General features: G+C 40.2%; 1 protein-coding gene across 5 annotated transcripts in view; it reads right to left on the bottom strand.

The window, feature by feature from the left end:
• The window catches only part of PAG1 (phosphoprotein membrane anchor with glycosphingolipid microdomains 1), a 136715-nt gene that overhangs the window by 66554 nt on the left and 42327 nt on the right, over window positions 1-27834 (bottom strand). For 2 of the 5 annotated variants that reach the window (XM_029222895.1, XM_029222894.1), the window contains exons 2-3: window positions 26437-26486; window positions 25350-25419 (exon numbers count right to left, since the gene is read on the bottom strand). In XM_029222895.1, coding sequence (XP_029078728.1) covers window positions 25350-25419; window positions 26437-26441 — 75 coding nt within the window. In that variant the 5' untranslated portion in view covers window positions 26442-26486. Of the gene's footprint in view, window positions 1-25349; window positions 25532-26436; window positions 26487-27834 lie in introns of those variants that run through there. The other 3 variants (XM_029222896.1, XM_029222898.1, XM_029222897.1) reach the window with 2 other exon arrangements.

Genomic DNA, 27834 nt, shown 5'->3' with positions numbered 1-27834 from the left:
GAAATGGCCCTGCTGACACCCTGATCGTGGACTTCTAGCTTGTGGCACTTAAATTTCTGATGTTTAAGCTACCCAGTCTGTGGTACTTTATTATGGCAATCCTAGGAAATTAATACAGAGCAAGTACATGAAAAAATGGTCGTTTTCTAATATTGCAGTCCTAAGTTAAAGGAATAGAGGTGATATAAAATAGATAATCAACAAGGACCTACCATATAGCACAGGGAACTATATTCAGGTATTTTATAGTAACCTATAAGGGAAAAGAATCTGAAAAAGAATATATATATATATGAAACTGAATCACTTTGCTGTGATTCTCTTTGCTGCATTTACACAACGTTGTAAATCAATTATACTTCAATAAAACATTTTAAAAAATTTAAAAAAAGGAATAGAGATGAGGGTGAGCAAGGTAGCACTCATCACTTTACACATCTCATATCAAGAAAATTTACATATCAACCCAGCTGTTACAATGGAGTTATTTCTTAATTATATGAATTCAAGTAAACATTGAAATAACAGGTTCACATAATTCATAATACAGCTTCAAAGAAGGAATTTATATATATATATATATATATATATATGTATATATATATATATATTTTTTTTTGCTGTACGCGGGCCTCTCACTGCCGTGGCCTCTCCCGGAGCACAGGCTCTGGACGCACAGGCTCAGCGGCCATGGCCCACGGGCCCAGCCGCTACGCGGCACGTGGGATCCTCCCAGACCGGGGCACGAACCTGCATCCCCTGCATCGGCAGGCGGACTCTCAACCACTGCGCCACCAGGGAAGCCCAGGAATTTGTATTTTTAAACATTCTTGTCAATAAGACTGAGGGACTAATTACCTAAAGATCATAAAGCAGAATTAAAGAGAAAACTTTCAATCATTTCTTTAATCTTGAGGAAAGTTTTGAGAGGATTCCCTAAGAATTTGACCAAAATTTCTAGGGAATTTTTTTTTGCTTTATTGGGACATCTATTTAGATTGAATTACTTATATATTTATATAATTATTTATATATTTATTTTCTTTGCTCCTCTTAGTTAATTCATGTTTTCCCTTGAATTCATCCTTAAAAGTCTGCCCTGCCCTACTGTTCAGCACTTGCGCATATTTCAGAGTTGGATTAATGTAATTTTAGAGTTAAAAGAAACTCTGCAATATTTCAGCTCATTAATTTTAGCAACAAGGAAGCCAATGCCCAGCTGTGATCACACAGCTCATCAAGGTAGAGGACGGAACAGAACGTGGCCACTTTTCATTACTTCCAGATCTATGGCCCTGGCTTCACCATGTTTCACGGATGCTACCTGTGTGTGCTTCCCTAATCAGATAATCTGGCTTCAGGGTTGGTGCCTTTTATGTTTTTTTTTTAATCTCATCCAAAGATTCTCTTGCAATGCCACATCCAGAGCAGGCATACCAAAATGCCTGTTTAAATATGGATTATTGATGATATAGCTAAGTTTCTGTATGAAGATACTAGCAACTGATCATACATGACTGCTCTTCAGTATACTGTTATCTTTTAAGAAGTCCCTTCAATTTATTTACTATCTAGAATATATTTTCTTTAACCTGACCATAGAACTAATCGGCATTATATATAACCCAGGTTTCATCTTCTTAGCTGTTTTGATATCCAGGCTAATGGCACTTTAAGTGAGATGTGAAATCTGGGCTTTGTTACTGTGGCCCTTTGTCTGGGTGTCTGGTCAAAGAAGTCAGTCCATCTACTTGGTTAAGTAAGGTGGGAAGAGGAAAGAGAAGAAGGAAATAAAAGAAAAGCAGAAATGACAAATAAGCTTTAAAGATTCTGAACTCCCTTAGACAAAGACATGATTTCTAATATTACAGTTGGTAAAAATCACCAGACAACAAAGGCTTCAGGAGGTAACATGGCTGTATCGTCACATACAAAATGGAAACAGCTGAGAGCAGTTTCCATATCAATCTGCCCAAATGGAGATAAGTGGTTTCATCCACAAGCCTAGATAAAAGAAGAAACAAAAACACCCTCCAAATCTAACTGTGAGAGAGAGAAATGAGAAATATAGTAGCAGCTTCCTCACTGCAGAAGTACGTGTTTTTGGTCTGCCATCAACAGGTGTTGCCATGGTAACTATCCTGTAGTTAAGAAGTAGTAGAAGTATAAAAAACCACAATGAAGGGGAAAATAAGAAAAGTGTGCTATAGTAAAACTAACCTCAGACCTCACAGAATGAGCAGCAGAGACTCGCTCTTCCATTCGCCAGGTCTCTGTGTTGCTGGAAAAGGGCTCAGCCCAAGAGCATGGTCCTTGGAAGACCCAGGGAACTCTCAGGGGAGCTGTTGTGTCCCTCAATGTATCTCAGGTGCTAATTTACATCCCCACTCCCACAGGTGCATTTTAGCTTCTTGATGTCTTTGTGGGAAAGGTTACAGTTTTGTAACGTTGTGTCTGGAAACCTCTAGAAAGGGAACATATATCAGTGAACAATTTCCTTATTGTCCTTCTACTTCTCACAGGTAGTGTGTTTAGTAACGATTTCTCTGTGTTCTCTCTCCATATGGAGAAGCCAGGGTTTGCATGCAATGAATTAGTGCGATAATAACAGCTATTTCTTGCTTTGAACAACTATAGCCAGTATTTGCAGCCCTGGTACCAAGAAATACCTCAGAGCCTGGCTAGGATTAGAAGACCATTTCCATGGTCCTTCCTTCATTACTCACAGCTAGTGATAGTATCCCATACTTTTTTCATCCCAAATATACTAGCATCACGAATGATGAAATAATAATCATTCCGCATTTTTATTTTGTAAGCTATTGTTGATGACCCCATGAAAGGGCACAACCTATCCCCTTTATTTACCCAGTTTTTTGCTGTTGCTCAAATGACCACTCCACTTGATAAATAAATAACATGGATGCATACAGTTTGCTAACTTCTGTGATGCTTTAAAGTTAGGACAGCTGATGAAACAAGTTTTTGAAGGCTAACATCTGAACGGTTTAGCCTGAGAGACAAATCCGCGTGGTACCAAGGATACTCTGTTGAGACCAAGCAGGCGTCAGAGTGCTGTGGAAAATAAAACAGCTGCGGTGTGAGCAGAGATGGCTCTGGGACCTGACTTTACTTCCCACGTCCATTTCTGGAACTCAGGGTCCCGTTCCCTAAAGAGATGGAAGCTCCACCTCCTTCAAAGGGTTCATGTGAGACTCAAATGAAATAATGCCTATGAAAGCATTACTTTGTTCATAAACATTAAACACTAGGCCAATGAAAGCTGATGTTGGAAATATGATTGTCACTTGTTTTTCAAATTTTCTGCTATGTTGGTATTACCTGGTCACATTTTTGAGGATAAGTAGGCCACGAAATTTTCACACGATGTTTCTGGCAGAAAATCTTTTGCGTTATCAGTTGGAGGCACTTATCTGATCTGGATGTCACTGTATTCTATTATTTTCTATTCTTTCGACTTTTTGTTCTCAGGCTGGCAGATTTGTATCAGGGGGTGCATGTGTGTGTGTGCCTGTGCGTGTGTAAATGAGGACAAGCAGTAAGGGAGGGAGGAGAGAAAGGAAGGGAAAATGAGAGGAATAAATGAGTTAACAAAGTGGGAAAGAGCTTTCTTTCCCATTCCGCAGATACGTAGCCATCCCTGATGGTGTTTGTTATTGTATTTGCAATCTGTAGATCACTTAGGCATACGTTCCTGGTGGCCTTACACACTCTTCAGGAGAAGCAGTTCTGGGGACGACACTGATGTCTGCCACTGACTCTCCTCTCATGATGCTCTGTTTCTCCATTTTCAGGCCAAAGGGCTTTGCCAATTGTAGTTCAAGATGCTTAAATCCTTCTGTTTCTCAAACTAAAACCCCTCGATCTCTTTTACAATAAGATACACACCTTCTGTCTTCCTTGTGTGCTTGTTTTATTAAAGAACAGCTCCCGCTTTAAAATGCTGTCCTCGGGGCTTCCCTGGTGGCGCAGTGGTTGAGAGTCCCCCTGCCGATGCAGGGGACGCGGGTTCGTGCCCCGGTCCGGGAAGATCCCACATGCCGCGGAGCGGCCGGGCCCGTGAGCCACGGCCGCTGAGCCTGTGCGTCCGGAGCCTGTGCTCCGCAACGGGAGAGGCCGCAACAGTGAGAGGCCCGCGTACCACACACACACAAAAAAATGTTGTCCTCTTACTTCTGAGAGTTTTGAATTCATGGCCCCCACTTTATCCCTTCCATTCTGTCTCCTACTTTCCCCCTTAAAGCCTGCTGTTCATCACATTCAACTGCTGGCCAAGTCCCATGGATTCTACCTCCTTACAGTTTTGTTATAGTAAATCTCCAGCTCATTGTAACACATGCTTATTGAAAAGGTTCACAGAATACAGAAAAATACATCATACAAAATGAAAATTCCTTTTCACCTTACCGCCCCCATCCCACTTCCTCCCTTATAGGTTAGCACTGTTCGAGGTGAGCAAAAAACGCTTAAAAAAGGTCTTAAAAGATACAAAAATCTAAAGGTATTTTTTTCTTTCTTTGTTACGTATATGGTATCCTACACAAGGCATTGTTCAACTGTTTCCTTGTGTTCATTTACTGTATTTTAGAGAACTTTCCATGAAAGTAAATATTGAGTTATCTCATTTCTCTTAATTATAGAGCATTCAATGGTATTATAAATATACTATATTTAGACATTTCCATGCCAATGAATATTTAGGTTGTTTTTGGCTTTCCTCAGTTAGAAGCAATGTTACAAAGATTACTGTTGCATATATATCTCACTACAAGAGTGAGTACATCGATGGGACAGATTCCCAGACATGGAATTGATGGGTCACAGAGCATGTGCACTTTTTGTTTCATTCTCTCTCTCCTTATCGACCTAAAACCAAAGTTGTATTAATACACAGTCTGTGTAACTGTAAAAGAGAGTATACTTCTCAGTTCTGTTGGGTTTCACCACCACTTAGATTCATTTCTCTTAACACCTTCTGGGATTCTTGGATATCCTTGTCTGTTGATGGCATTTCTTCCTGGCTTTTCAGTGCTGCTGTGGATTTGTGAATTTCTTCACTTCTTCTTTCTTTTACTTTGGTGAGTGAAGGATAAAGCAGAACCCCACATACTTGGTCAGCTATCTAAAAGCCATAAGACCTCTTGCCCGACTACTCTTGTCTCCTTTGTATTCCTCCTCCACAGCTGTCCAACTAACCTTCTGAAATGCAAAAATAATAAACTTGACTCCCCTTAAACTCTTTCAGTAACACCCTGATGCTTGGTGGGTGTTATGGGTTGGATTTTGTCCCCTAAAAACATATATGTTGAAATCCTGGCCCCAGTATCTCAGAATGTGACCTCACGTGGAAACAGGATCGTTACAGAGGTGATCTACTTAAGATGAGGTCATGAGGGTGGACCTTAATCCAATATGACTGATGTCCTTATAAAAAGGGGGAAGTTGGACCCAGAGACAGACAAGCACAGAGGGAAGGTGATGGGAAGAAACACAGGGAGAATACCATGCAAAGATGGAGGCAGAGGTTGCAATCATGCTGCCCCAAGCCAAGGAACATCTGGGGCTACCAGAAGCTGGAAGAGGCAAGGAACAATCCGACCCCACAGGTTTCGGAGGAGGCATGGCCCTGCAGACACTTGGATTTGGAATTCTAGCCTCCAGAACTATGAGACAATGAATCTCAGTTGTTCAAGGTCACCCCGTGCTTCTCAGTATTTTGTTACGGCAGCCACGGAAAACTAATGCAGTGGGTAAAGTCCAACCTCTTAAGCATCTCACATAGTACCTTTCATGCAGTGGCTCGCTGCCCTCAGCATCCTCCCTCACTACCTTTCCTACCAATACCCTACTTCCTTATCTGCTCATGTCCACAAGTTCTAGGATGCTTCCTAAAGCCATGCTTTTGAACACCCTGCTCCCTCTACCTAAATTCCCTTCTCCACTCCCCAAGCATTACTAATGTGTCTTAGCTAATTTCCAGGGTCATCTCTGTTACGAGCTGTTTCTGACATCCCTTTCTCCACCAGTGTCCCAGACACAACTACCTGTCCTCGTGAGTCCCCTCTGTGCTGGCCCTAGAGTATTTTGACATTATTTTGCGCTTACTTGTTTATGCACATCCATCCCCCTCTGCCATGCTGCGAGCTCCTTGACGGAAGAGCCATTTGACGTATTCTAGGAAAATCCCTGCATATAGCATGTCGAAATGGGATTTTGCTCAGTGAACAATGCTACGAAAATATAAAAACTGTAAGCAATTTAATGTTTTAAAAAATTGTTATTTTATATTGGAGTATAGTTGACTTACAATGTTGTGTTAGTTTCAGGTGTACAGCAAAGTGATTCAATTATACATATACATTTGTCTATTCTTTTTTTCAGATTCTTTTCCCACATAGGTTATTACAGAGTATTGAGTAGAGTTCCCTGTGCTATACAGTAGGTCCTTGTTGATTATTTATTTTATATAGAGTAGTGTGTATATGTTGACTTTATTCTGTTAAACGTCTCTCATGTAAAGAGTTGGAGGAGAGTAGGTCAGGGCTGACTACAAATGGTGGATGCGCACAGGTGACATTGGCTGAAAAGTACTTTTCCACACACTGAATTTGTGGCTATTTTCAGCTTGTTTTTATTTCTGGTGAGATTCATTCTTCTAACCAGTCACACTTAGGAACGTCAGACTTTTCCTTCAGATAATGTAAACTCTAACAGCTCCAATCATCAAAGATAAGTCCATCACCTGGACCTTGATGTCCACTGACTGCTTCCTTCATTAGAGTGGTTTATTAGAGGCAGAAAGTAGACCAGTGGCTGCCTAGGGCTGGGGGCAGTGTAGGAGATGGGGAAATTGAACGGGGTGATGACAGCTAAGGGGTGAGGGATTTCCTTTTAGATTTGTAAGAATGTTCTAAAACTGATTGTGATGATGGTTGCAAAACTCTGTGAATATACTGAAACTGTAGACTTTAAATGAGTGAATTGTATCATATGAGAATTATAATTTGATAAAGCTGTTTTAAAAATAAAAGGCATGATTCATTTAATCCAATCTAGTCCACAAGAATCGCTGTTAAAACAAGGCAACTCTTTAGTAGCCAAACAGCCACACAGATAAAATAAAATAAACCCACTGCAGTAATAAAAAAGAAAACAAACAAACATAAAACCACAGCCTGGAATGTATACGGCATCCTACAGAAGACATGATGGACCCCGGGGCGGGGCATTTCCCGTCAGGCCCATTCACTCGGATCATCCTATTGCATAGTTGTAGCAGCATAACGAAGCCTCAGAACTTTCCTTTTGTCATAAAGTGTTCAATTCTCTCTTCTTTCTGTGTCACTAGAGATACACATAGTTCAATAAACATGACAGCTAGGAGGGAAGTAAGATAAAAGGATAAGTGATAGCCAAAAAACAAACTCTTAAAAAACTACCAAGCTTTAGCTAGTGGAAGGAATATTAGTCATATGGTGAACCAATGACCTCTGTGCTAAGTCAAGACAGTAGCATTTGTCAGGGTGTCAGGCAAAGGAACACAACATCTTTAACATTGGTCCAACTGTTCAGTAAGTCTTCTGAATAGACCAGGCAATGAATGACTAAAAGCAGACATCCTGGTGCTTATTCATACACTGTTTTGTATTTATCACCTGTTATGCAAATGCCTGTCACATGTCCCCAGTGAAATTCCAAACTCCTTGAAGACAGGGAAAATATCTAATGGATTTTCTCTCCTCCCACCATTCCATACCCAAAGCAATCAGCAAAGAGTTAAAACTGCTTTACGGGGTACAGGATACACCCATCTTAGAGTCTTACAGCACTAAAGAGATTTTTTTCCTTTTTAGTAATGTTGTTTTGGAGCAAACATAATTTAATGCACGGAATAACAAAATCTATGTAATAAACAATTTTGTAATTGATTGTTACCTTTCTTTGAAGCCCCATTTCTAAGGACGTTATTTTGGAGAAATGTATACTACAATCACATAAACAACAGAAAAAGCCTTCAAAAATCAATGGGCTGGGCTTCCCTGGTGGCGCAGTTGTTGAGAGTCCGCCTGCCGATGCAGGGGACACGGGTTCGTGCCCCGTTCCGGGAAGATCCCACATGCCGCGGAGCGGCTGGGCCCGTGAGCCACGGCCGCTGAGCCTGCGCTCCGCAACGGGAGAGGCCACAACAGTGAGAGGCCCGCGTACCGCAAAAAAAAAAAAGAAAAAAAAAAAAAAATGCCAATGGGCTGCTGGCTCCTGAATGTATCAGAGCATGGCTCCGTGAGCCAGGATTCCACTGGGTCCACCCAGATTCACAAACTTTGGTTTTGAAAACTATTTCAGAACTAAATCTTTTTTTTTAAAATAAATTTTATTTATTTACTTATTTATTTTTATTTTTGGCTGTGTTGGGTCTTCGTTAAGGTGCACAGGCTCCTCACCGCAGTGGCTTCTCTTATTGCGGAGCACAGGCTCTAGGTGCATGGGCTTCAGTAGTTGCGGCACGTGGTCTCAGTAGTTGTGGCTCACGGGCTTAGTTGTTCCGCGGCATGTGGGATCTTCCTGGACCAGGGCTTGAACCCGTGTCCCCTGCCTTGGCAGGCGGATTCTTAACCACTGCGCCACCAGGAAAGCCCCTAAATCTTTTTTAAAGGTAGCTTTTAAAAAAAAATTTTTTTATTGGAGTATAGCTGATTTACAATGTTGTGTTAGTTTCAGGTGTACAGCACAGTGATTCAATTATATAGATATATTCATTCCTTTTCAGATTATTTTCCCATATAGGTTATTACAGAATATTGAGTAGGGCTCCCTGTGCTATAAAGTAAGTCTTTGTCTATCTGTAGACAAAGTAAGTCTATTTTAACTATAGTAGTATGTGTTAAAGGCAGCTTTTACTGTAACCAGAGACAAGATTTTTATCACGGAAAGGGAGGGAATAATTTCTCTCTGCATCATGTCCTTACATAGGTCACACAACTGCAAAAAATTACAGACTCTGTGCTATTGAAATCTGATTATTAGTCACCGACTTCAATATATTCTTAAAAATCTATAGTTAAAAGTAATTAGCCAAGGTAAATTATAGAGAGAAACATGCAAATACATGAAAACATTCTCAGAGTTCAATGTACTAGGATGTAATAAAGAAAAAAAACCCACCTCTCTTCCACACGTTCAGAAAGAAATACTCAAGCATCCCACCTCTGAAAGCTCCTTGGGTAAGGAGGGAGCTCCCTAGTTCCTGTGGTTGGGACTTCCCAGACCTCTGTAATCTGACCAGCCAGCCTAGTTCCTTTCCAAAACAAACTCACCTTCCCCTGCCTTTGCGGACACTACTTTTGCCTGGAATGTTCCACCCTCTCCTCCCCTTATCTCTAAGTCCTGACCATCTTTCTTAGTAAGACTTGCTCTTTTCCTTCTGTCCTTTCTGCCCAGTTCATCTGACATGAAATATTACCTTACCTGTCCTGTATTGGGGGTTAAATCCCTTTTTCCCTGATCAAGCAATTCAAGCAGATAACACTTCTGGCTCTTTCTACTTCTTCATTTAAGGGGAGGGAGGTGGAGTGACTCACTTAATGAGTGATTCCGGGAAGGGTAAACTAGGTACCCTGGGTGTAGTTCCTCCCTTCTTCCTTTAGGGATGAAGCAGCCCTCTGGGAATTTTCCTCTGACCCTCCATGCCATAATCTGATCCTTTTGGCCCACAGGTCTGCCCCAGCTACTGTGGCTTGTGCGTAACTCTGGGGTTCCGCATCAGTACAACAAATAAACCCCACCCTCCCACCTGGCTTATACTAGTAATAATGATGATAGTTGAACCTTATCTGCCAATTATTTTATCCTCTCTCTTAATTTTTTTTCAGAACTTGGTAGGGTCAGAGGGGTGTCATGATTATAGTTTTCATCAAAGATTCCAGCATCATTCATATATGTAAGTTGACATATATTGATTCGATGGCTTTCAAAATTGATGTGAGATTGCGTCCCATCTCCCTGCCTGGACATAATTTTGGGTCATGTCACATAAATCTTTGCTACGTGGTGAGTGCTTCACCACAGTGCCCAATGTATAGCAGAAATAAACTCAGAAAGGTTCAATTATGAATACATCATCTAATTAAAGATATATATAGAGAAGATTATAAGACAAAACTCAGGACTACAATACTTGTGATTCCAGCTAATAGTTATGACGTTATTAACGCATTTTTGTTGTCACTTATCAGCAGTGTTAGCATAAAGTTAATACAGACAGGCTGAGTATAAAATTAATATATGCGACACACTGTGATCCTGCAGAGTCAATTTAATTGCACGTTGAGCAGCAAGAAGAGAGAATGAAAGATAAGGCATATACTGACTGATTTTCTTCATCAAAACCAACAAGATCTCATTTCAACAAAACCCTGTCATTAAATGTCCAGCATATCTAACAGTGAATTTTATATGATATATATCTGAATCTAATTTCCAAAGCAGTAATGGCAATCTACCATAAGCCAAGTTTTCAGTTACCCACACATCTTAAACCTTCATCTTATAGGTTCCATTATCCTTTGCTCACTCTTACATAAAAAGCTTCACATGTATTTAAAAAGCTGTTAATGTGCAATGTTGCTGAGAAATAGTGGTTCAGTCGTCTAGTATATGGTTTTGAGTGTCCCCCCCCCAACCCCGCCATGAAACAACAAAAGTAGATTAAATGCATAAAGGATTTACAATTATGTCAAAATAAAGACAGTGTTTCACAAAATTTTAGGGGTCAATTCATGTGATTAAACCACTAATTTCAACTTTAGTTTTAGTACTTTTTTTGTTTCCAAGTCTTTTTATTTATTTATTTTTAATTGAGTACAGTCGACAATATTATAATAGTTTTAGATGTACAATGGTGATTCGATATTTTTATATTCTACTCTAACAGTATTATAAAATATTGGCTATATTTGCTGTGCTGTACATTACATCCTTGTATCTTATTTATTTTATACCTAATAGTTTAAACACAATCTTTTTTTTTTTTTTACTTAAGTTTGAGTTTATTGAATACTAACTGGACGCAAGCGCTAACTAGTGTATGGTATCAATAAGCAGTACGTAGCCACACAATAATAATTCTAGAAATGATTACTTATATAAAGCCCTTTCCAGTTTTCAAAGATGTCACACATTTTTCCTTTGACTCTCACAGTCTCCTGTTAAAACAGCAGAGCAAACATTGTCATGCCCATTTTACAAATGGGGAAACTAAGGCTTAGAGAGGTCTTGAGCACTGGCAGGGCTGGTACCACCGTCCAGACTGCTGACTCCCAGGAATTAATCAGTCATTTGGAGATTCAATAAATAGTTATTCAGCACCTACTGTGCAGCAAACCCTATGTTGCAGCTGGGGATGGAGATGGTCCCTGCCCTCCCGGTCTCTCCCCAGGTTATCCTATTTGACATAGGACCAGCCATCAACATGCACATGATACTTCCAACACAGGATTTTTATTTTATACCTCGATAAAAGCAAAAATAAATTTGCGAATATTTTTCCTGTAAAAACAAAACTATGGAAGACTTCCTTAAAATTAATACAGCTTAATCATTTACTTTAGAAATTAAGAACGTGTTTCATTGTTACTCCTCAAAGCTCCAACTAGAATGATAGTGTTTCCATTCAAATTGAAACTCCAAGTAAAAAATACCCTTTGGCATTTTTCAATGAAGCATTTAATCTTCTATCAGATGAATGAGAATTTAATCACATAAATTAGTCTACCTCATTCCTCTACCAAAATGTTAGAATTTATCTAAGGAGACAAACTTAGATGTAAACATTCACAGGAACAGTGATGAGAATATTGCTGGAGAAGAAGACCCTTTTTGAAATTCAGTTTTGGGATTCACATATCCCAAATCGCAGGGATCTGAGTTCCCAGTACTACCCTGCAGTTCTCAAGACACGAGTTGAGCTGGCCCCTTCATAAGTGCAGTTGTCATAAAATGTCCTAAAACATGAGAGAGAAGATCCATGTTGAGTCCTGAAATGAAAAGGCATGGCACCCACATGGCTTTTTCTCATCTTTGCCCATAAATTAATTAATCAGTAGTAAAGACATTTGCATTTAAGGCAGGCTTCCTTCCAGGCAGGAAGACAGATAGACAAGACAGATAGACAGATATAACACAGAGAAACCAGCAATCTTGACGTAGAGAAACCCAATGAGGCAATGAAAGGAGAAAAGTAGGTGACTGAGTCAATCAGCCAGTGAGTTAATCTCACAATCGTGGCCTCACACTCTTGTTGATAAGCGGGTGAAACACAGTAGAACATGGGCTCATTACAAACGAAACACAAACCCACGCCTTCACGCCTCCAAGAGTTATCAGTCTTTGGAATTCAGCAAGTAGAGAAGAGTGTCAAAGTGCACTTTAGTTGTCCGTCTCCTTCCTCCACTCTTTCTTTCTCTAAAGGATTGTAACTTATTTGTCTCACATTTTTCTTTTTTTGAAATAAAGTCTATATACTTTTTAAAGTATATAGACTTAATGCAGCATTATTTCTTATGTAGCATATATTTCTGTGTCGATCCGTTAGCTGTCTCTGGGTAAGGAACTGTGATGCCAACTGTATCACATGCCCAAGTTCAGTATCATCCACAGCGCCTGGAGGCACCGCTCTCTTGTAAAACGAGCCCTGCCTTATTAGAGTCCTGTTAGATGCGATAAGAGGAAGTAGAAAAATGAGACCCAGAGAGGCCCTAATTTATATAAATCACTGTCAGATGCTCTTTAAAAATGACTTAAGCTTTTTTAAAACATCAGGTCCCAAAGTGCCACATAAATTTCTATAGAATGATACATTGACTTACACATTTCTCTATTGGTGTGGGATTAATTAAAAATCTAAATCTTTGGTTCAAACTTCCCACCTTCTCTGGCTTATCACACATACACAAGATTTTGGCAACCTAGGAAGAAAATAAAAACAGCTCAAGAGGCCTAATTTACAAAAAGAATTATATTCCAAAAGCTCATCTTCAAGCTTGTCATTAGGAACACTGAATGCACTGTCACATTAGAATGAGTAAATGAAAGTTATTACATTTTTAAGACAAATAGGTCATAACAATTTTTATCAAGTTAAACAATTTTGTGGAAAGCGAAGAAACCAATGAACATTAAAACCCTATTTATTATATTCTGAAGTTTCCTTGATCTTTAATTTTATAGAAACATTTACCAAGTTGCCACCAGCGAAGAAATACTGTTATGTACCATTTTCAGTTATTATGTCAAATATGCATTTCCATGTTCCAAAACAGCCGGCATGTGTCATTTTAAAATTATAAAATATTGTATACTTTCATATCCTTAGTCACTTCCTCATTGTTAAAGGCAAGTAGCTTCCAAATTTTCATTGTTTAAAAAACATGCCGTTATGAATGGCTGCACAGTGACTTTTGCACATTATTCTCCATGACACAAAGTCATGATCTCATATGCTAGAAACACAGTATCAGAGAAGAGCCATTTACTTATCAAGATTGAGATTACACTTCTTTCACTCGGCTAACTGGAGCACCTGTGAGTGACAAGGACGACATCAGAAAACTGAATGGAGATGTTGAATAATTAACGAGCGTGATGCCTCAAATACGGCGCTGACTATTAGTATTATTTTAACATCAACAACCACGCACGACACCACAGTTTCCTAAGCATCTACCACCTGTCAGGTGCTTTGCAAGCATCATTCCCATCCTTTACAACTTTTACAAAATAGGGATTATTATTCCCAGTTTAAATATGGAGAGGGGTTAATGGGCTCATCTAAGGCTACAGAATCTCCATTAGAACTACACTTCTAACAGAAGTCTCTCTTCGTTCTGCCCCAAACTGTCTAGTTCTTAGAAAAAGATCACTGGATGGGACTATCAACCTGCTAAAACCTATTCACTAAAGACTTGAAAGTGATCTTTATTTGAGGCTTTGTAGTGAGACTTTATGTGCCAGCCTCCGGCTTAGGCGGGAGGTCTGCTGAGGGCACCAGTACCACCAGCAGATGGACCAGTGACATAGCAACAGTGGCAGCAGCAGCCATCTCCGTTGCAAGAGGTGACATGGCCAACAGGGCACTGGGACAATATTTTAGCTTGACGTCCTTAACCACTTACTTTTTTTCCGTAAGTATCTCAGCTATTTTGAAGTCTTATGTGGATGGCATTTTTTCCCAAATCATAACGTAAAATCATCCTTAATTTGGCAGTAATTGAGCTACATTATTTCTTTACATGTCTGATAAAAATACAGCTTTAAGAGTCTACAGACAATTAAAATTTTAGGAAGCATTTAGAGAAGATTACTAATGTATTCCATAATCATTAACCAAAGAAAAATATTAATCTTTAAGATCCCTGTTGAGCATGGGGAGCTATTATTCTTGGGATTATTTTGTATAAACAAGCCCAAATCCTTATGCTGCACAAAGGCTAATGTCTTTGCTCAGAGGATCTGAATTAATTTATGACCTCTGCTTCTGACTTAAATGCTATAAACATCTCTGTTGACCTTGAAAACAAAGGCTGCTCCTGCATAATTTTTCAAAGAGAGGAACTTAAATTAAAGTACTGTGAAAATATTTACTGGATAGAACAAATGCCAAGATCAAAAATGCTAAGACACTGAGTGGGTATTTATTATCCCCACTAATCCTTTTGTATTTCAAGGTTTATTTATTTTTACTCTGTTTTTCATCAGTTATGATAGCATAATTTTAAATTCATAAAAGATGATGCAGAGTTAATAATATCATGAGCTTTACAAGAATGTTCAAGTAATACTGAAAAAGATGGAAATCCATTTGTTATCTGAACATGTTCTTTGGCTGAACCAGCAGAAATGATAATCTAATGTTGGAATTTTAGCACCTCGTGCCCTGGCCAATGAGGCCCGCATACAGAACAGAGATTTAATTTTAAAACATCCATGATGAATAGCTTTAAAACGACAACTCAATAAATCAAACAGTCATGCTCTTTCAGTGTATTTTATAAAAAAAAGCACAAATTTTATAGTATTCTGACTTCCTAGCATTCCTAAATTCTTACTTGTGAGGCAGTATCTGAAGTTAAGACATGGACCAATGTCTCCATGGCTTATTTGATGAAGACACACTAATAGTTATTTCTCATTGAATATACTTTATGGCAACTTCTAAGGGACTGTTAAAAGGAATTTCTGATCGGATGCAGTTGGGGCTTGAGAATACCAGAAATGATAAAGTACTGGCTACTTAAAAGCCTACCTAGATCACTGTCTTCAAGGCGTTCATGTATTTTTGGACGGTTGATGGACGGGCCTTGGTGACAGATCAGGCATGAGAAATATAAAGGAGGGAAGCACCTTGGGCATATGGTGGTGCCATTAACTGGGATAGGAAACTAGAAGGAGGAATTGATAAGGGTGGAAAATAAACACAGAAAGAATTTAGTTTGGTAAATGTCAATTTTAAGGTGGATGTGGGGCATGGAGGTAAGGAAATCTGGTGGGCAGTTACACTTAGGAATTAAGATCTTAGGAGAAAGGCTGAAAGTAGTGAGCAAATCAGGATATGCAAACATTTTCTGTAATGGGCCAGAGAATAAATATTTTAGGCTTTGCAGGCCTGACGATCTATCCCAGCTCCTCACCTCTGCCATTGCAGCAGAAAAGCAGCCACAAGATAGCACAGAATGAGTGTGCCTATGTTCCAATAAAACTATTCATGAAAACAGGTGCCAGAATGTATTTGACTGCAGGTCATAGTTTGCCAAGCCCTGAGTTCGACGACAAATAAAGTCCTCGGAATGGATGAGCTCACCCAGGAAGAACAAATGTAAGGCAAAGTAGTATGACATGAAATCTGAAAACATGGAACTCTGAAAAAAATAGAAATTCAGAATTCCATGGACTTTATCTTCAAATTAATCTGTAGAGTTAACTCTATTTAATAAGTCAAAGGACACAGCAGTATCAGAATGTTTTTCTTACAGGTTGATTTTTTTTTTTTTTTTTTTTAGGTAAATCACAGCAAGTTGATGGCAAAATTAAAGTAAGAATTGAGAATTCCCACTATTCCATTCATAGGCTATAATCCATCTCTTATAAATGAACGTTCTTTTAGCATGTCTTGGGAGAGAAACCTATTCTTTCCAGAACAAAATAAATTTCTCTCAAGGATTAGATTTTGAGAGACTCTACAGCATTACAAAAGGCTTTTGCTATACCCTCCTGCTAATTTAATTTTCTGCCTTTTCCTTGTTGATAGCCAGAACCAATTTGGAATACCTTTTTCATATTACCGAAAATCAGTGGGCAGTAATGTCATTAATGCTTTCAGGCCACTAATGTACAAGAGGTTATTACTTCAAAGTATAAAAGATGGTCGAAAATGAGTTGACCTTCCTAAATTAGGAAGTAAGTAGCAAAGGCCTGGAATTCAAGAGCTGTTTTCTGTTTCCCTGAAACTGTCCAATAAACTTATCTTTGATGACCACAGAACCAACATTTCTTTGGTTAACTTGACATGAGGGCCCATAAAATTGTATTCAGGCTCTACAGCAGCTTCTCTGCTCCCTGAAAGAATAGTATGATTCATACCCATTTCAATTTATGTCTGTTTTGCATAAATGAAGCAGATTTGTAGAAAAGACTGATTCATTATCATGTAAAATATAGCCATTAGTAGAAAATCTAGTAACCATATTCCCAGACATAACAAGATCAGACTCTCAGGCCTCTGGGCTGGAGCTGGGAAATGAGAGGTGCAGTGTTTCTGAAAAAAGAAAGCCTTCCTTCTGAAAGAGGTATTCACTGTGGTAAATTAAAGGAATTTTATAGCTCCTTAAAAAACGGAAGCCACAACAGGCCATTCCTTGAGTCTACCATCAAAGCAGAACATTCTATCCAATTGACCCTTAGTGTTAATACCAGTGTATAGGTAAGTCTTAAAACTTGTATCTGTTTCTCTTTCAGAATCTTTTTTTTTTTTACATTTACCAATTTATTAAAAGGTACGTTAAAGGATATGATAAAGGATACATATTAACAGCCAGATGAAAAGATATGTTAGGTGAGGTCTTTGAGAATCCTGCACCCAGGAGCTTTTCAGCTCAACCTGGAAGCTCCCCGTTCCCTCCACCATTGGGATTTTTTACTTAATTGGAGTATAGTTTATTTACAGTGTTGTGTTAGGTTCAGGTGTACAGCAAAGTGATTCACTTATACATATACATATATATATTCTTTTCCAGATTCTTTTCTGCTATAGGTTATTATGAGATACTGAATATAGTTCCCTGTGCTATACAGTAAGTCCTTGCTGTTTATCTATTTTATATATAGCTGTCTTGTGGCTGGAAAATTTGATAGGAGCCACTTGCCTCAAATGCCTATCACGGTAACAGTCGGTGCGTTGCCGTCGTGCCTGCCAATCGGGTGCCACCACCAGGAAGGAACCGCTGGTTAATGACAGAAATGCAGAGTGTAAAGTGCCATGGACCCCTTAGCAAGGAGAGGAGACAGGAGGGCCTGATTCCAGGCAGTGATGATGAAATGGCCTCAGAGATGGGAAGAGGGGAAGATCCACGGAAGAAAGCAGGCAAGTGGGAAGAACCTTTGAGTGCTTCTTCAAGGCTGGGCACTGCTCTAGGCACTGAGGATACAAGGCGAATGAAACAGATGAAGTCTCAGCTGACCTCCCTGTAGGTGAAGACTGATGAAAGACCAATTCACACTAGGGTATCAGACAGGGAAAGTAAATTAAAAAGGTAAAGGAGAAAGGAGTGACAGAGTGCTGTGAGGGATTCCTGAGCCATGGCTGCCTGGGGAAGCCCTTTTGGAGGAGGGAACACTTAAGTTCAGGTGGGAATGACAAGAAGGAACCATCCTCTATTCTTTCAACCTATAAAAACTGTCTTTGATGGGAAAAGGGTGTTAGATGGCAAATCAGAGAGCTGTGATCCAGTCTCATAATTCAGGGGTTTTCACCACTTTTCTATGTGTGTTTGAGGCACATTTTCAAATATAAGAATATTTATTAGATTATATAAAGGGATTAAAAAAAACAAAGCAATTTGAAATCAGTCAACAGTAATTCAATTCTGTGGCTCACAACAGTTCAGCTAACAGCGCCTCAGGTGTCTATAAAAGCACGCCTCATCCCATGGTCACCAGTTTGCTGCGATTCTGAGTTGCTATTTGCAGTCCACATCACACTCTTATACACCTGGGAGGCAAACTTGTCTCCAGTTAAAGTAAACAGAAGATCTCTGTTTAGCAGACACTCGAGAATACACTCAACTAAAAAGTAAACTTCCCTTGTCCTCTGCAAATGTACCTGTATTGCCTAACAATACCTGTAACTGTATATACACATTTTGTACACTACATGTATTCAAATGTGGAGAAATAAATTTTAGATACTAATACTGGACAGCACACCTTTGTGCTTTGGGGCATTTGCCGGGCAATGGCAAATGATCATGGTCATGAAATGGCAAACCTTGGTTTGCCACTTCTGAGTTTCTACATTTTCTGGCTGTCCCATAGGAAGTAGTACTCATTTTCACAGAATCCTCCACTTGTTGGTTCTTCCCCTACATGATGTTATAGGAAAAGTCTTATTTATTTATTTTTCCCCACCATTTTGTGATGCTTCATAGTTAAAACCATCAGAGACAGCCATCAGAATATCTTGCCCCAAGCCTGCAGAGATGAGTGAGGTACACCCAGAGAAGGAAGGGCCCCAACACAATCCAGTGACAGCAAAATTAGGAGAAACTATGGTTGATCTCAGAAGCTCACCATTCAAAATTATCAAGTGGTAACTATTTGGATGTAGGGCCATCTAGTTGTGACACAGGTCGCTCCACTGATGACCAGGGTTGATTTGGTGAGCCAAGGGGGGCCTCTAAAGGAACCAAATGCAGGGTCAAAGAACATTTTCCTTTCCTAATCAGCTTCCTGGAGCGGTGCACAATTAAATCATTTAAAAAGATAGAACAAAACGGTCGTATTAAAGAATATAAAGCCAAGCATATGGGAGGAATGTTAAGAAGACTTTGAAGGATGCAGCTAAAGCTGTTTAGGAAACATAACAGATAACCTTAATATAATGGTTAGATTCCAAACAGCCAAGTCCCCTTCAGACAGCTCCTCTGGTGTGCCTCGCACACCAGGCAACTCAGGTTCCTGCTGAAGCCGAAATCTCAGCCCACAGCTCCAATAAGCCACACTCAGAACCTTCTCATTTTTGCCAGGTAAGACATCCATTCATGAAATGAACAGCAGTGTTCCTGGGGCTTAATGGGAAACCCCTGAAACACTGACATGTCACCAGGTTGCTGCAATGTCTGCAGCTGTGAGGAAAAGGGAGGCAAGTGCGACCAGCAGTGAACAGCTGCCTCAGGGAACGGTGCTTATCCTTCCCTTCTAGTTCCTAGAGCCCTCCTCTGACGAGGCTCTCATCGCTGCTGCCCCGAGAGGGGAAACAGCTGCGACCCAAAGGGACAGTATCGTAGTGTCTCCTCCCAAACCTCTGGTGAGGGACTGGGGTCCCCAGGGAGCCACAGGCCTGGCCGGAGCCCCCAGCTGCTCTCTGTAGTAGGTGCTGGAGATCCCGGACGCTAAACTCAACGTGTGTCCTCGATGGTTCCAAAGTTTCTAAGGAAATTGTGACTCCTGGTAGCTGAGCTAATCGTCTGAAATCGTTTCTTTTCACAGAAAATTGTGGACCTTTAAAACTGGAAGAGGTACTTCCCTGGTGGCACAGTGGTTAAGACTCTGTGCTCCCAGTGCAGGGGGTCCGGGTTCGATTCCTGGTCAGGGAACTAGATCCCACATGCATGCCGCAACTAAGAGTTTGTGGGCCATGGCTGAGGAGCCCGAGTGCCGCAACTAAGGAGCCCACCTGCTGCAACTAAGACCCGGCGCAACCAAACAAATAAATATTAAAAAAAAAACTGAAAGAAACTTTGTTCTTCACGAAGAAATAATCCTCACTTCATCTGCCCCCTTTTTTGCTCTTTCATTTCCTCCCTCCCTCTTTTTTTTTTTTAATATCAACTAGTTACTTTCAAAAGGAAAAAAAAAAAAAGAGTCCTGATAATACAGAAAACTTTGGAAGTCAGATGAATGCCCGCCAATTTCACACACCCTCACTCACCTTTACTTAAATGAAAAAATCAAAATGATATACACAAAAACAGGAGTTTTTGTGAGTTCAGGAACTCACCTTGGGTCGCACAGAAGCCAGGAGTAAATAATGAAACTAGTGTCTAGATCATCTGACTCCCCAACCAAATTCTACCTTGCTAAGATCATACAGCTAACAGAAAATTGATATTTAAAATTCCAGGTGGTGACATTCTAGCCATTAGATGCATTTTTAACCATTAGAAAAATCAGTTATGGTTGGGGAAACTACCTGAGACATATTTTCTTTAAGTTAAAAAATTCTAATAGTAATTTTCATATGTTAAAAACTTTTAAAAGAAAATAGAAAACACACACACATATATTGACAAAAAGTGAATACTTTTAGAATGTATATATTCTGTACCATGAGGCAAAATTACAGTGTTATGATCAACAGGGCCAGCATAGCTTTTGAGAGTAAGTTGACAGATTCGGTATCAAGAAAGGATCACTGCTGAAGCTTGGTTCCATCCAGTCTGATGCTATACAATTGACCCTTGAACAATGTGGGCCAGGGCTACCAACCCTCCATGCAGTCGAAAATCTGCGTATAATTAACAGTGGGCCCTCTGTAACCATAGTTGCTCTGTACCCAGAGTTCTGCTTCCATGGATTCAATCAACCACGGATCATTTAGTACCATAATATAGAATCTACTGTTGGAAAAAAACCATGTATAAGTGAACCTGCACAGTTCAAACCTGTGTTATTCAAGGGTCAACTGTACTTCATTTAGGTCCATTTGAAAGGTGGCCTGGAAAACAGAGGAATGAAACTTAACTACAGGCTGAAATTCTCCCTTTACATTTGGAAGCACAGCAAATGCACTTTCTCAAGCTTATGAAGTAACCCTCTAGCATCATTGATTTTTGAGTCTTACAAAAGCTCTTCGTATTAGGCCTGCATCACAGATTTACACTGCCATAACCCCTGTAAGACATCATCTTGGCTTTATGAATAAATAAAACTATGCTCTAGGGAAACATTGATTTAAGAGGAAAAATCAATACCCATCTAGCATGTGATAGGCCTGAGCTTTAAGGCTACTTATTCCCCCAAGTACAATATAATACTAAATGTAAAACCATACTTTTTGCTTCCTAAGTAAAAGGTGGGTGAAGGTGTATGAAATTGGCAGGCAAATACTTGCCTTCCACAGCCCTCAGTATATCAGGATTCCCCTTTCCGTTACAAAGTAGTTAGCTGATACTTCCAAAAGAAAAGAGGAAGGGAAAGAGAAAAAAGAGATGGACAAACCAATGATGGCGAAATCTTGGTAATCTGTAAACTTACGTAGTGAGTATATGAGAACTCACTGTATCATTCGTTCTCTCGTGTATGCAAAATTTTTCTTAATAAGAATTTGAAAAGTATGTACGCTTGCTTGGTGGAAACTCTAACTTGGAGGCTAATATCAACCAAGAAGCTGACAATGGTTCTTTTGGGGTAATGGCCTCATAGGGAAGCTTTTTTTCTTCCTTGGGAATAGGGAAGCTTTTTTTCTTCCTTGGGAGTTCTGTATTTTCCAGCGTACTGTAGTGAATATGTACATTGCTTTTGGAATTCAGAAAATACACACAGTAAATGCAAGGCAGGATAGCAAAAAAGAAAAATAAAGGATTAATTAGGTTGATTGCAAAGTATTTTGTTGACTACTGGCCTAGAGAGCGCTAAGATATACACCGTTACACATATTTATATCAACTCTTTCTTACTGCCCTTGGACATTTTTTCAGGGCACAGGCAGACTGCTATTAAAATTGACTTAAAAAATAAAGCGAACAGCGTACGCGGAAATTAACCTCATCTTTGCGAGCCAAAGTTCATATGAGAGACAAAGTCATCATTTCCTCAGTTCTGCAATCACCTTACAACCTAAGTCTATTTTCACAGCGGAGACAGCTGTTAAAAGTTCTGACAGGCCTGCAGTAGGTAACCCTTGATGTCAAAGCCACTCCAGAGAGACAAGGCTTTTGCTTTCTTGCTCAGAATTGGTTGGAATTAAAAATGAATCCCATTATGTTTCCCTAGCTCTTCAAAATGCAGTTCATTGCTAATTGTGTTAACTGTGGCCTTGTTGCTTTGGATTAGGGCTCCTGTCCCAGCAGACGGTTATTGATGCTGTTCTCATTGCTTGTCTTTCTGATAAGTGGAAAGAACAACTCTGGAAATCTGAATCACCCTTCCAAGGGCACATGAGAAGCCTGAAAATGGGTTGGGGTAATGTAAATTTTGAATCCCCAATTCAAACGTCATACAAGTAACTACTATCTTCACCCAAATTGATGAGGATATTGACTAAATCTACTTCCTAGGTGGAAATGATACACAGTTATAAGTTCCAAAAATATGTAGCCACCATTTTAGTACTGACAGCAGTAGAAGAGGGAAAGGGGCTGCAAATTGGTTTTGGCAGCTCTTCCTTAACGCATGGATACTAAAAGCAAAATAGAAAAGCAAAACATTATTGTTGAGAAAAATGCTTGTACTTAGGGAATAAGCACACCATGAGATTACTTTTTACAAATACCATCTTCCTTTTTATTACAGGGTCAGAGATCCACTCACTTAAAGAAATCAGAACATCCACTGTGTGTTCCTATGTGCAAGGCATCTAACAGATGTTGTAGATATAAAAATAATAAGATCTGAATCTTACCCTCGAGCTTAGTGTCCATAGGAGGGAGGGTCAGATGTATAAGTGGAAAGTTAAATACAGCATGATCAGAGATACAACTGAAGAACCGTGGGAGTCCAGTACACATGGGGGAATCAGAGAGGGTTTCTCAGAGGAGATGGAAATTGAGGTGACCTTGAAGGATGTACTGGAATATATCAAGAAAAATTGAGCAAGGGCGTTCTCGGAAGTCAGAAAAGCAGGCGCAAAGGCGTGGGTGCCTGAAAAAACACGATGTTGTTAGTACATCCCAAGAAATTCAGTCCTAATGAAGCATAAATGGCGAAGCAGGGGAAGGTAGGCAGTGCGCTGGAGGGGCGCACAGGGCTGATCGTGGAGGTCCACAGCAAAGTGTTTGGGTCTATTCTCAAGGTTACAAGGGCCCATAGAAGTCACTGAGTGGGAAATCTCATTATAAACTGGGGAGCAGGGTACCTAGAGTGGAGACAGTCTGTTGGAAGAGAGCTCTACTAGTTAGCTCCAGCAACAGACTGGCACAGAGCTGATGAGGACCAAAACTAAGGGAGTGACATGGGAGACACAGGAGAGGAAGATGGGAAAGATATTTACAATTAACATCTGTGACAGCTGGCAATTAATATTTGACCTCGCCTAGCGCCAGTCACCGTTTGGGGAATTTCCTATGTCATCTTAAATCCAGAATCCAGTGTGAACTGAATGCAGAGGGTGAAGCAATGTCAGGATGGAGATTTCTGGCTTGAGTTACGATGTCAACAGTGGATGTCTTTAATTAAAATATTGATTCCAGGAGAAGGAATCAGTTGTGAGTAGAAGACAAGAGACGGGGGTGGGGAAGAAAGTTTCACTGAAAACAGATTACTTTTGAGAGCCGCTTGGGGTATACAAATGAAGATAACTGAATGCTGGGGTCAGGGATTTGGCAGAGAGCAGACTGCAAATCCCAGGTGAAATTTCTTTTTAAAGGCAGAGAAATATCCTCATAGTAAGATTGAAGCAATCTGCCACATACAAAAACAGCATATAATGCAATGCTTTCTAGAAACTTGAGAAGACTGTGTGACTCCACTACAGAAACATCTGAGCCCTATTCTGAAATACTGGGTTGGCCCAAAAGTTCGTTCGGGTTTTCCCATAATTTTCGGGAAGTTGGTACGGGAAACCGGAAGGAACTTTTGGGCCAAGCCAATATATAGATTCTTGAGTTAAATCTTAATGCCCCTTAACTAGAAAATGCTCTATATTTCAGGCCCACAAATAAAATGTGTAAGGCGAGCAGCTCTCGTGGAAATGGAAGTCCATTAGAGAAAACAGTGTTTAATCCCTGAGATTCGACAAGAATCGAGATTCTTGTCAAATGATGGGAGATCAGAGGAAGGCATTTTTGGAGCGTGGATAATCAAAGCTCTTAATGCACTGGCTCTTAAGTTGAAGTTAACTAACAAAAAGCAGGCTGTTTTCTAGGATCTGCGGTTATATTTAGAAAGACCTCTGAGGGGAACCCAAATGACCCTGAAATAGCTCCTTACTCTCCTAAGAGGAAAGGCTTTCTCTGGCAAGAGAAAGAACTTCTCAACAAGTTAAAGGAAAGATTTGATTGAAAGACAGTGGCCTATTTTACAAGATGCCTTCTGTGAAGAGATTAGGGACATTCAGGCCAGATGTACTCCTTCCTTTCCGGCCCATAAGAGAAACTGGATAATGATGTATAAGGGATAGGGGTCAGTCGGGTCACAGTGCTTGAGGTTGGCAAATCTTTTAAATGGGTGGGCACAGAACTTCAAATTGTCCAGGATTTATTAGAAAAATGGATAACCATGTAGCAAATTAACTGCTAACATCAAATAAAGAATGTCTTTGTGTTAATTTGTCACTTGATTAGGTTGGCTGATTTTTTTTTCTGGCTTCGGGTCTGTTCAAAGATGACCTAAAGTCATTAAAGAATTTTTATATAACTTTATTATCAGCACTAAACGAGATTACTAATACCACTAATAACAATAATGGTAGAATGCAGCCTCATATATTTTTTGGTGGTGGTGGCGGTGACGGTGAGCACTGTTTGGAATTGGAAACCCATCAGGCTACCCAATTAGAGTCTCCATTTCGAAGATGAGGAAAGAGCTTGAGGGAGGGTAGGCATTTTGCCTAACTTCACATAGGCATTACAAGGTAGAGCCAGACTCACCGCCCATCACTGACCATAGGGAAACACCATCTTGTAGGAAGCATGGCCAGCGGCATCTCGGTGGCTATGGCAGAAGCCCCATGGTGCTAAATTCAAAACTGGATTAGCTAATACCCTTGAGATTTTTCAGCTTCAAAGCTGTGTGTCTGCAGTCCCACAGGTCAGAGTCCCCAAATATACCCTTGATGCCTGTAGAAAGTTAAACTGAAAGCAAGCATGGATGGACAATGTAGAATAAACCAGATAACTGAATACCTTGCAATCACTCTCTCCCAGCTCTGAAGTTGCACTCACTGGCTGAAACAAGAGAATGGCCTCGTGCTTTCTGGAAAGGAAACACAAGAGGAAACAATTTCACAACTCTGAGCTGGATTAAAACTGCAGTAACTGAGGGTAAAATGATGATCTTTTCATTTACTTATAAAAGTTCTGAGCAATAAAGAAACTGAGAAATAATTATTTAATTAACCTTTAGTACGATTAAACAATAATGTGGAAAAACCAAAGTTAAAACTTGCTCTTCCAATATCCACAGGCCTATATATTATTGCAAATTTTTTATCAGTAGGAAAGTAAAAATGATGGCATTAATCACATGTGCTCTCGGTGATTAATAATTATGCCCATGCTTTGTTTTTTACTCATTGCTTCATTCCACCTCTTCTCACAGACACTGACGGTAACTATGGGTTAGCACCACACCACAAACATGGACTCTGCCAGTATGCGAGGTACTTACAGATCAAAACAAAAACAAAAACGGTTGCATGCCTTAAGAAGATGACAGCCTTATCAGAACAAAGATGGCCGGAACAAAATTGCAAAGAATTCTTTGATAATTGTTATAATAGATTTTGCCATATTACTTTGTGTCTTCTTCTTGAAACATGCTATATTTTTTGTTAGCATGGTTTCCTACGGTTAAGATATCACTTACAAAGATCACTTCCTCCAAGAGGATGTGTGATTCAAGTTTGAGGAATGTGACCTCAGATCGACTATTCTGTTTTTGCAGACTGTAGAATCTAAGAAGTCATCTTAAAGTATCCTGAGTGGAAGTAAAAAGCATTGGGAGTGAAAGAATGACCCAACAACTAGACTGAATGTTCTCAGAAAACATATCCACTGAGGTAAACCAATGCAAATTTTTTTCTTTTTGGTAAGTGTTTAGAAGAGAAAAGAAAGAGCTATTTCTTAGAAAGAAATGAAATGCAAAGCAATCCTAGAAAGACCAAAGGGAAATAGTACATTGACAACAAGCAAGGTGGTGGTCCCTCCATGACCTGCCATGTCAGACTCTCCAGAGGCCAGTAAGACAAGAGCTCCCTAGCCCTCAACCCACCTCATGGGGCCCCTGACCACGTGGTCTTCTTAGTGCCTCCTCGCTGGGAGCTGCAAGAGAAATGTGCAGTAGAAGGTGAGGGAGAGTTACACATCAGGTTGGGAGGAAAAGGGTAAGGATCATATTTGCCAACAGTCCTCTTTCAACCAAGAAAGGCAATGGAAATTCTCTCCTCTTTGCCCTTTTGTGGGAATCCTCCGTTCTGAGCTACTAAGCATGACAGCTCAGGAGCACTGTGGGTTCTGGAAGGTTTCCACACCAGCCTGAAAACCCATTGTTTATGAAACCGGGACAATGCATTTCAAGCTCTAAACGACTGCAACTGAAACAAGTGTTTGGGAAAGCTACCTGTTCCAAAGTGGAGAAATAACTATTTTGAGATAAATACTTGCTGAAAAACCTCTGTGCTATACAAAAGCAAGATGAAGAGGCCCAGTTCAGGAAACCAAGTTACCAATACATATGATACAGAGAGACACAAGTAATAATTAAAGTATGTACAGACTGCGAATAGTGTACAGAAAAGAGCATAAGGGTCCGTACGTACAGCTCTCCACAGCTCTTGGGATAAAACTCAAGCCACTTGGTGTGGTTTGACCAGCTCCCACCCTGGTGTCTGCCAGCCTGCCAGAGTCATGTCTCATCATCCTCGCCTCCCATCCGGACTTGGACTTCTCCATGCCTCTGCCACATTGTTTGTTTGGCTTTTTTTTGCGGTACGCGGGCCTCTCACTGTTGTGGCCTCTCCCGTCACAGAGCACAGGCTCCGGACGCGCAGACTCAGCGGCCATGGCTCACGGGCCCAGCTGCTCCGCGGCATGTGGGATCTTCCTGGACCGGGGCACGAACCCACGTGCCCTGCATCGGCAGGCGGACTCTCAACCACTGCGCCACCAGGGAAGCCCTGTTTTGTTTTTTAAGAGGCTAAACAACTAACATAGAAATGAGTATCTAATAAAGCACTTGTTTGTAAGTTGGAAACCATCCATAGTGTGCTTCTACCATAGGTGGGTCCACAAACTTCTCCCAAGCTGGGTCCTCAGCCTGTCACATCCTTCTCAATCTTCTTTTATTTAGAGTCCAGTGAAGAAACAAATTGTAAACACCAGTGTAAAGTACAGATCGCTGGCATCTGGGGCTGTATAGTTCTTTGTTTTGAGGAGTTAGCATTCCTCTGCTCTGTGATTGTGATAATCAAAAATGTCTCCAGACTTTGACAAATGTCCCATGAAGGGCCAAATCATTCCCCAGTTGAGAATCACTGGTCTTAAATAAATGATGACTCATTAAAACATAATAATATTTATATCCTAACTTCCACATTATACAGAAACAACAGTTTGGGTGGGGACCATCAGAAACAGTGCAGATAGGGGAGGAGAGAGGGAGGAAAGCACA

The sequence above is a fragment of the Monodon monoceros genome, unplaced genomic scaffold (genome assembly GCF_005190385.1).
Source record: "Monodon monoceros isolate NGI ecotype Baffin Bay Population unplaced genomic scaffold, NGI_Narwhal_1 Super_Scaffold_14, whole genome shotgun sequence".
NCBI lineage: Eukaryota > Metazoa > Chordata > Mammalia > Artiodactyla > Monodontidae > Monodon > Monodon monoceros.
Note: the sequence above shows the minus strand (reverse complement) of the source record. Positions and strands in the feature narration are given on the sequence as shown.